This window comes from Gigantopelta aegis, unplaced genomic scaffold, assembly GCF_016097555.1.
Source record: "Gigantopelta aegis isolate Gae_Host unplaced genomic scaffold, Gae_host_genome ctg6895_pilon_pilon, whole genome shotgun sequence".
NCBI lineage: Eukaryota > Metazoa > Mollusca > Gastropoda > Neomphalida > Peltospiridae > Gigantopelta > Gigantopelta aegis.
The window spans coordinates 1-10,515 of NW_024535387.1; the positions used below are offsets into that span (position 1 = coordinate 1).

Genomic DNA, 10,515 nt, shown 5'->3' on the forward strand with positions numbered 1-10,515 from the left:
TGGATTTTTGGTTCTATATGCTTAAATAATAACAAATATTCCGGATACTGCCACTTTAATACTTCCGCTTTATGAAAATCAGTAAATGATAGAGTTTGGTTGTCTTTGGGGTTGATCAATGGGGGTATAATAGTATGTTGTTTTGTCGATTTTACTAATAGTTTCATATTGCCAATAAGTTGTTTTATTTTCTAAGTATAATTCTGTTAAAGGTAGAGTAAACTCAAACAAGAGATTTATGTGTTGGAAAGATGCATACCCGGACCACCAACACATACTGACACTTTAACAAATGAAAAACGCGTAATTTTAGAGTTAATAAAAAAACCATGATTATTCATGCTAACTGGGGGTAGCCATTTTGTTTCGTTTTTGTGACGTCCGGTGGTATAGCTTGGGGCGAACTGACGTCAGCTCCGTCCATCTGCTATATGCACAGTGTAAACAAACGCTCTAATTTACGACAAGGCGCTTCGCTTTCATCAATTTGACTTGCAAAACAACATAAATGACTTGATAGTATAATAAACTATTTAACTAATTATTTTAAGATATTTTCTTATAAATACCACAACAAACAATGACGCAGTACTTGGATGAAATGGCCGCAGCTCTTTATTAAATGACACATTTGACAAGAGCATATGGCGGGCAGGCATGTACTACAAACAATATTCCAAATTCTCTGGGTACTACCCTCTAGTGTTGAGACATAGCAGGGCAGTTCACTAACATGCACACACATAAGTGGGATTCCTGCTGAGTATCTACCTACCACGGCAATGGACACAACAGAACCCAACAACTCCCTAGTGTACAACATAGCAGAGTATACCAAACACATGTATATGAAAGACCAACCCACTCACATATACCCACACCAATGCATTCCAACCAAAAACTCCCAGGGTAAACCTTAGCAAGTTTCCGCCCTCTAGTGTGCAACATAGCAGGGCAATAGGAAGCATTTACCTGGGTATATGTGAGAACTGATGACTAGCTTCCCAGTGTAAAATTCCATGGCAAAGCAACCACAACAATAACTGCCATATAAATATAGCAATTAACAATATTAAAGCTGTTGATCATACATGCGTGCCCACCATATCATGCCACACGGATATGTCTTCACATATCCGTCAACCCCATTCATCCTAGTATAAGTGTTAAAGTACTTAGAACTACGAAAAAATTAACTTAGTAGACGTAAGAAACGTCTCCAAAGCGCCCTGCAAGGTGTTGACGAAGATTGCATTACCAATGTCATCCAAATGCACCCCATCACTTCGAAATAACTGTGGACAGTCAAACGTAATGTCATCATGCCTGATAACCCGTCCCCCGCCTGCTAAGACAGCTTTTCTCCCAGATCTATTCACCCGTTTCCTTTTCTTTTCTATTGCTGTTACTGAATTACCCCCTCTCCAAGTTAGACGAGGAAGAAGATCTGACCAAACTAATATACACTTAGAGCTTAGCAATGACTGGGACAAACTGTGTATGTCTCTTTCTACCTTCACACACAGTTCTGCAGTGGCTATCTCTGTTACATCATTGCTACCGACATGTAACACAATGTATTGAGGCGGGGGATTTTCCACTAACCTCTTCCTGATATTATACATCGCACCGTCCCACTTTAATCCACGGCGTCCCATCCAGGAAATATTCACCCCTAGGCGCTCCAGCCGTAAGTGACTGTTCAACTGCACCGCTGCTCTCTTGGATGCCCAATAAATGATAGAAGATCCCACTATCCATACGTCTGCAAAAACTCAATGAATATTATTAACCAGAAGCAGCGCATGACTTGGTACACTGCAACAATAACCCTATGCCATATTAACTCTAACATATTTTTGGAAAGCTGTGGACGACCCAACGACCCAATACTTGAATTGTGTCAGACGAAATTCCTCTCATAGCTAAGGTAGTTGCAGCACCTATTCGAAAGGAATGAGACTTGTAGTGTGCCTGAGGTAAACCCAAGAAAGAAAGTACTTTAGTTAATACTGCACTGAACTGATATTGATTGAGGGGTTTTCTATCACAATGGACAAACAAATAACCATTGTTGACAGGTCTGACCAACAAGAACTCTCGCATGTTTTTAACAGGACAAACCAAACTACCTGGTATTAGCGGAATATGCACTGTTGTACCACGACCACTTTGATCTGTTTTGGAGTATCTTAAAGTCACAATCAATTCTGAAACATTGCCTATATCTAATGTTATATCGGAGAACAACAAAGGCCTATGCGATGCATGTGGTGTAGTATAGACTAGTTCACTCACTCTGAACAGACCGAAAAAGGCCAAGCAATACACAGCCCTGAATAACAACAATTCATATCTAGATGCACAAATATGCCTCAATTCTGAGTGTATTTGAGCTAAAATATCAAGGGTAATGGGAGATCTAGCGTCAGGCCGGCCATGCAACCTCTTCAAACCTTCCAGAGCTTTTTTAACAATAAAAAAGGAAGTCGAGTCGTCCCACTGATGCACTTTATGCACAAAACTAATGCCCGATATGTAAGATGCAATGGAAGATGGGGCTGACCCCTTAGTAGAATACGTGTCCTATGAATAATAGTAAATGCTCAATAGGGACCGGCCATATATCCCCCATATGCATTAAGGATCTAAACTGTGCCAAACTTCTGATAGCATTACTGTAACAAGCATGGGTACTGCTCGATAGACTTGCGCCTAGCAGTCTTCCAATTTCACTGTGAAAATTGACCAGAGCCAGGTTGGGAAATAAGTCTCCCTGGAATCTGCCTGAGGAGCCAGTTGTCGGAATTTGTCCAGCTGTAAACGTGATAAACTATCTGTTAATATATTTACATTGCCAGGAATATGTACTTCTTTGAAAAGTATGTTCAACTGTAAACATCGAAGTACAAAGATACGCAATAATGTCAAAATGTTGTGCGACTTCGAGGTCATAGAATTTATTATGGCTACAACAGACTGATTATCAGAATGAAAAAGTATCTTTTTATTTGCCAACCTATTGCCCCAAATAAATGTTGCCACTAAAATTGGGAAACATTCCAACACTGTAATGTCATCTGTATAGCCCTGTTCAAACCACCATTGAGGCCAACTCGCGTAAGTCCAACTACCATTGTAATATGCTCCAAAGCCATTTCCCTGTTTTGCTGAACTATCAGTGAAAAGGTTTTCATGTTCGCTTGTGACCCAAAATTGGTCACGGAACATCGATATTCCATTAAATGATTTGAAAAATTGTAACCACATAAGCAGGTCAGCACGTATGTCAGCTGTTAATCTCAAATGATGAAATGGTTTTGTAAGCCCAATAGTGGCATTAATCATTCGCCTACAAAAAGTTCGACCTGGAGCGATTGCACGACATGCAAAGTTGAGAATGCCCAATAAAGACTGCATCGCCTTCAATGTAGTTTTCTGTCCTGATAACATATCTGAAATCCTAGTCACAATTTCATGAACCTTTTCCATTGGTACCTTGATTAACATGTTAACAGTATCAATCTCCAAGCCCAGAAAACAAATTACCTCCTGTGGGCCCTCAGTCTTATCCTCAGCAATAGGCACTCCTAACCTACTACATAAATTAAAGAACGTGTATAGAGCTTGTTGACAATGGTTCGAATTATTTGACCCCACAAACAAAAAATCATCTAAATAATGTATCATTTCCCCCCCCGTAGTTTCTTACGTGTGGCCCATTCTAAAAATGTGGAAAATTTCTCAAATGTAGCACAAGAAATAGCACAACCCATTGGTAGACATTTATCAAAGAAAAACTGCCCTTCAAGTTTAAAACCTAATAAATCAAACTCACCTGGCCACACTGGCAATAATCTGAATGCAGACTTAATCAGACCTGTCAACCCTCCCGGATTCCGCGGGAGTCTCCCGATATTTGATCAAATCTCCTTTCACCTGTGCGGGAGACAGTTTCTCCTGTTAAATGACATTTTTGTAAGCATAAAAAAAAAATCGATCCTCTTTTGTCAAAATAACAGAAGGGAAGTAACTGTGCCTTTTTTTCTCATTCGGAAAATGTCGACTACTTTCGGTTTCCGAGAATGTAACAGGCCGAATTGTCCCGACTGTGTAACCTTTGCCGAAGTGAGAATTGTGGGATAGCCTATTTATATTGTTAAAAAAGCACATGGAGTTTATAAAATGATGTGTTATTATAATGTTTGTTGTCATCGTAATGGCTACGAAGCGTGTTGCCGCTAATTAAACAGGCTGTGTATTGACATTCAGTGTTGCCATATAAAAAAAAAAAACTATCCAATTTAGTTCCAATAGCCGATGATAAGATTAAAAATCAGTGTGCTCTAGTGGCGTCGTTAAATAAAACAAACTTTACTTTTAATAACACCTCTGAATTGTAAAATGTCTTCCCACTGGATTACATAATGCAACTATGACAAATCTGAGTTGACAGCGATACACACGATGCATGTTAAAATCACATGTCACAGCAAGACAACGAAAAGACCAATTAGCTGTATAAACATACTTGTGTCAGTTAATTTTGTATGTTTGTGCGGTAAAATGTTGGTTATAAGGGTACACTTCAAGAAATTATTTTTGTACAATTAAAAAATGTTGTTTGACATTGACATAAAGTTACTCACGGAAATGGGTATAATTCCGGTATATTTCACACAATGTCCGTAATGAGGTTTTACTTATGATTAATGAAAATACAATGTTTATTGCATTATTATAATGATTTTAAATCAGTACCACGCCACCGTTCCTCATTATAGTAAAAACTGAATATTAATTTATAAGATTTATATAAATTTGTCTTTGGTACTTAGGTACACTAACCACAAATGATAATGTAACGCAACCTGTAAGGCTGTAAGTGTAATACCGTAAATGTACTAATTAAATTTTTTATTTCTTGTTCATGTTCTTAACATTTTTGGATAAAATTTTTTTTTTTTTTTTAAATATGTATTAAATCATAATAATATTTAAACTTAAAAAAAATAAAAAAAAAAAAAATTTTTTTTTTTTTTTTTTTAATGCCAAGATCTAAAGTTAAGAAGTATATATGACATTATAAAGTATTCATATAACTTATTGTAATAATGTTTTTTTTTAAATCTTGCGATTTTGGGTTAAATTGTGTGAATTTAAAAAATCTCCTGCTTTTTGACCAAATCTCCTGCTTTTTCAACACACACCTCCTGCTTTCTCTGGACTAAAGGTTGACAGGTCTGCTTAATATCAGCCTTTGCTAACAATGACCCTTGACCTGACCTTTGTATCATAAAAACTGCTTCATCAAATTTTGTATACGATACCGAACATACATGGGGATCAATGAAATCATTAACGGAATGATTTTCTGGATATGATAAACGATGTATCATTCTAAATTGACCTGGGGTTTTCTTAGGAACCAAACTTAAAGGAGATATACGTAATGTAGAAATAGGTCTTGATTTAAAGGGGCCAGCCACTCTACCTATCTCAATCTGTTTTAACCTTTTCTCTAGCTAATGCAATATTGTCATTCAATGATTTTAAATTTGGAGCATCTACGGGGATTCGGGGGCCTGTGTATTGCAAATGAAAACCATACATGAAACCGTCTAGTAATTCTTTCGCAATAGCCTCATCAGGATATCCTTTCAACTCAGCATCAAGCACTGTGGTGTTTACTGAGGTAAATCCCAAACTAAATTTTTCTTTTTCCCAAAGCACTTTGGGCATCGCTGGTTTTATCACCCTGGTTACGAAAGGAATCACCTTGCCCCTTCAAACAGTTTAGTTTGGAGTGATTGCCACGGCAAACTGAGCATATGTGTTGATACCTACACATTTTAAATTTACAAGCACCCTTATTAAAACCATAACATACTCCCTTTGCCCCTTGTGCTCTGCCGGTACCACTACTACCCGAGGGGTTAGCTGCACCAGCTCTAGGTACAGACAGCAATCGCAGCCAAAGACCGGTGTTTAGTTTTGACCAAGATTGCTGGGCAATGGCTTGGCGCAATCTAAACTGTTCATCATATTCCCTCCATCCATATCCCGGACTTCTGGCTGACGCATCTCTGATGACGGACATATATTGGGTCAATTCAGTCGCCTTGGCAGGACATTTTTGTATATAGATGTGCATAAAAATTATGAATGCATCAGTCCATTTGTCAACAGTGGATATTTTGTCCTTGAAAACACGTGGTCGTGTTTCAAGGACCCCATTTTCATTGAGAACTAACGACCCTCCCCCATAAAAATCTTGCAATTCAATGGTTCCTTTCAACAAAAGCCCCAAATTTATATACTGATTCGCCCAATCTTCTGCATATTATTAAGCCTATTGCTATGCTAACGTTCAAGTAAAAACGACCACTCACGATACCCAAGTTATAATTTTCTTTTCTTTGGGACTACGTAATTGGTCAGTTTTGTAATTTTAGATGGGAAAGTCTACTTAATCAAAGGTTTTACAGAATTACTTACAGTAATAAAGCAAGACGGCTGATCGATTACAATTAGTGGGATGTCCGTGCGGTTAACACACAATACCCTGTGAACTTAATAAAAGAGGCACGTCTTTTTAGTGTGTCTAGACACAGTGTCTGGGGACAGTCTAAATATACACCTACCAATCAGGAACCACAGGTACAGGCCACGGAAAGAAAATACCAATTAACTAAGAAAACACTCCGATTATTATTTCAGTACGTGGGTTAATTTATGTACAAACCACAATACAGTTATTTTAACACTTTCACAATGGTGGTTTATTTTGTATTAAAAGTAATATATAATTGCTGCTGGATAACTGGGATGACTATTATTACAGAATATTGCGATGCATCCGCAAAAATCAGGTATGTTTTGTTTCTTCACTTCGAAGACTAATTTCTGACGTGACACGTTAGGTATTACGTAACCACCAGCTCGCCAGAGGGCGTATTCACTGGGATGGTACAAAATGGCTGCGCCCGTTATATATAATAGCCGTCACATTTAACCGTTTTATTAATTAACTATACGATTATACTTGTTGATATTAAGTAATAATGTGCATTATATATCGTTGAATATGCATACCAGGTCAAATGCCTTGATTGTCCCTTCCTTTAATTTATTATTTACGAATTGGTAAATTCCTCTTTGGCTATTTTTTTCAAGTTGTTTACTTTATTTCTGTGGTTTTTGTATTTTCTTTCATCTCATGTTCTCTTCGTAGATATAGCTTTTTTTCGTAATCTATCTCTGATTCTTATTTCTTTTCTTAATTTACTTTCGAACCACTGTTTGTCGTTTGGTCTGATGATAACTGTTTTATGTGGTATACATTCATTTATGTGAGTTTTTAATATGCCTTGAAATGTATTACATGCTTGATCAATACTGTCTGAATTATTAACAATTTCTTCCCATGGTTCGTTTTTTGTTAGTTCATTTAATTTTTCAAAATCTCATGTACTATAGATCCATACTTCCCTTTTAAATGATTTAGTATTAGACTTGAAATTATTTAGTACAAGATATGTTCCCTTATGGTCGCTTATATTAGGAGAAAACGTTATTATTCCGCTATCATTTATTTCGCATATGTTCAACACACAGAAAGAAAGTCCACCGATACAAAAATTAAATAAATTAAATAAATTAAAATGATATAAAGTATAGTTAGTACTAATTGGTTATTTGGGATTTTACCTAGTGGTAAGAGTAAAAATAAGAAAAGCAGTACACCCGTGTGTATATTAACTGAATAACCACGTGTAAACAAACAGATCAAAGGAAAACTACCAGCACAGAAATTAACATGGCGTGGGACATAGCCAAGTGGTAAAGCGCTCGCCTGATGTGCGGTCGGTCTGGGATCGATCTCAGTCACTGGGCCCATTCAGGTTATTTCTCTCGCTAGCCAGTTCACAACAACTGGTATATCAAAGGTCGTGGTATGTGCTATCTTGTCTATGGGGTGGTGCACACCGGCCTCGGTGGCGTCGTGGCAGGTCATCGGTCTACCGGCTGGTAGGTACTGGGTTCGGATCCCAGTCGAGGCATGGGATTTTTAATCGAGATACCGACTCCAAACCCTGAGTGAGTGCTCCGCAAGGCTCAGTGGGTAGGTGTAAACCACTTGCACCGACCAGTGATCCATAACTGGTTCAACAAAGGCCATGGTTTGTGCTATCCTGCCTGTGGGAAGCGCAAATAAAAGATCCCTTGCTGCCTGTCGTAAAAAGAGTAGCCTATGTGGCGACAGCGGGTTTCCTCTAAAACAGTGTCAGAATGACCATATGTTTGACGTCCAATAGCCGATGATAAGATAAAAAATCAATGTGCTCTAGCGGCGTCGTTAAATAAAACAAACTTTACTTTACTTTATGGGGTGGTGCATATAAAAGATCCCTTGCTACTAACTGAAACAAGTAGCGTGTTTCCTTTCTAAGACTATATGTCAAAATTACAAAAAATTTGACATTCAATAGCCAATAATTAATAATTATAATCAATGTGCTCTAATGGTGTTGTTAAACAAAACAAACTTTTAACTTTAAAAACTAACCTTTGCCTCACTCCTTAAAATTAAATGTGGTGTGAGACCGACGCTTCTTGCAGCCAAGGCAACGGTTCGACAATGATTGGATTGAGCTGCGCCATACGCGACCACGTGATTGCATTCATTGGCTATTGCATCAGCCAATAAAAGCTCAAGTTTCCTAACCTGAAAATCAAAATCAAACATAATATTATGCTATTATTATTACTGGTAGTAGTATCTTAATATTTGTTAATTTTTGTAATCCATTTGTAGTTTGTTCTAAAAAAACACCTCCTTCTTTTTTAAAATTAAATATTAAAATAATAATAATAAAAAAAAAGAGTCAAAACCATTGTTTCTTATTGCCAAACACGGTTTTTTGACAAATGAATTATTGTTATGACATTATCGGTCAAATCTTTGGATTATGTCACTTTAGGAAAAAAAAAATGTTGTTTTTACTTCCTACTATAGGTTTTATTTTCAGATGAATGTGTATTTTAATTCCTGTTATCATTCCCATCGTCTGTTGTAGCCCAAATGCCCATATTTTCATTTCATTTTTGTTTTGTTTACCACGGAAGGTCTATATTTTTGTAATTACAACCCTTCTTGAAAATACTGTTTGCGCTGTTGTAAAAAATACAAATATAAGTGTTGTTGAAGAGGTATCACTAACATGCACACACGCAAACACTTAATATCCTATTTGGTAAATCCACACCCAATCATATACCCCCCCCCCCCCCTCCCCGACAAGAATTCTCGTTATAGGCCAACCAATACAGGTTCGTAGGAACCGGGGAGGGGTCCGTTACAGACATTCATACACACGCTCTCTCTCTCTCTCTCTCTCTCTCTCTCTCTCTCTCTCTCTCTCTCTCTCTCTCTCTCTCTCTCTCTCTCTCTCTCTCTCTCTCTATTCCTAACTGGTTCATTTTTAATTAACCCTTAAATACTCATTCAGTAACCTTGTAATGCAGAATTAATACTGGTACCTATCACAATAAAGACAATAACATACAGTTTACCTAGGTCCTCTAGGATGACCGGCTAAGCTTTAATATTTTAGAACAGTGAAGCCTACAATTTACTTCGTCAGATTACCGGAGACACTGTCTAAATAATATTGGTATAATACAGTATTAAAATATTTAAAGTCACATCAATCACATCAAGGTTATACAACAGAGCGAATATCACCTGGGGGCACAACGCGGTACCTCACCTATCATGTGATATTCCCACAACTCCCAGAGACGGTATTTTTACTGTTGCCAGTTCGCTAGAAATACCCGGTCGTAAACCGCACTATCGGAGTTATTACGTAACTACTGGCCACATGGCCTCCACATCTGGTCTGGGTGTGTATTAGGGGGTACGGTCGCGCGGAGGTATTACGTAACCAAGCTGCACACGGCCCTCTAAAACAATTAACATCGCCACAGGCGAAAAGATAAGAGCATGTTCCGTCACAGACCCCCACCTCAAAAAGGATATTTCCTCTACTCTAGGATTAGGGAAATATACTACATTTAAACAAAACAAAATGTGCGTTAACCGACGCATCCGGGCATTTATAACACATAGTAATAAGGTGACTACCAGTAATCACACTGAGTCTGAGTCCCTGGTATACAATAAAATATATAAAAACAAAACAGAAATCATTATCACAACGTTCAACTTCGGGACAGGGCATCAGCGATTACATTGGATGTGCCCTTGATATGTTCAATGGTAATTGGGAATTCCTGCAGAAGAAGACTCCATGTCAAAACTCTCTGGTTGGTGGCTTTCATTCTGTGAATGAAGGTAAGTGGATTATGGTCAGTAAAGACAACCACTTGATGCAATGCCGATTTCACGTAGATCTGAAAATGCTTCAGAGCTTGTACCATGGCCAAAGCTTCCTTCTCTATCGCGGAATAGTTCACCTGGAGTTTGTCAAACTTTTTCGAGAAGAAACT

At 37.8% G+C, this 10,515-nt stretch overlaps 2 protein-coding genes across 3 annotated transcripts; both read right to left on the minus strand.

The window, feature by feature from the left end:
* Window positions 1-934: 934 nt before the first annotated feature.
* On the minus strand, window positions 935-5,160 carry LOC121366737 (the record flags this gene model as incomplete). The annotated part of the gene is made up of 2 exons (XM_041491065.1): window positions 935-1,763; window positions 5,131-5,160. Coding segments are annotated over 2 exons (612 nt in total), but the record flags the coding sequence as incomplete, so codon positions are not given.
* LOC121366736 lies at window positions 1,627-8,926 on the minus strand. 2 transcript variants are annotated; one of them, XM_041491062.1, is made up of 2 exons: window positions 8,570-8,926; window positions 1,627-3,939 (listed from the first exon to the last, which is right to left on the minus strand). In XM_041491062.1, the coding sequence occupies exon 2, from the start codon at window positions 3,688-3,690 to the stop codon at window positions 2,716-2,718; it is 975 nt and encodes a 324-aa protein (XP_041346996.1). In that variant the 5' UTR covers window positions 3,691-3,939; window positions 8,570-8,926; the 3' UTR covers window positions 1,627-2,715. The 2 variants fall into 2 exon arrangements, with proteins under 2 accessions (XP_041346996.1, XP_041346998.1); XM_041491064.1 differs by having other exon boundaries at window positions 1,627-3,960.
* Window positions 8,927-10,515: the final 1,589 nt, after the last annotated feature.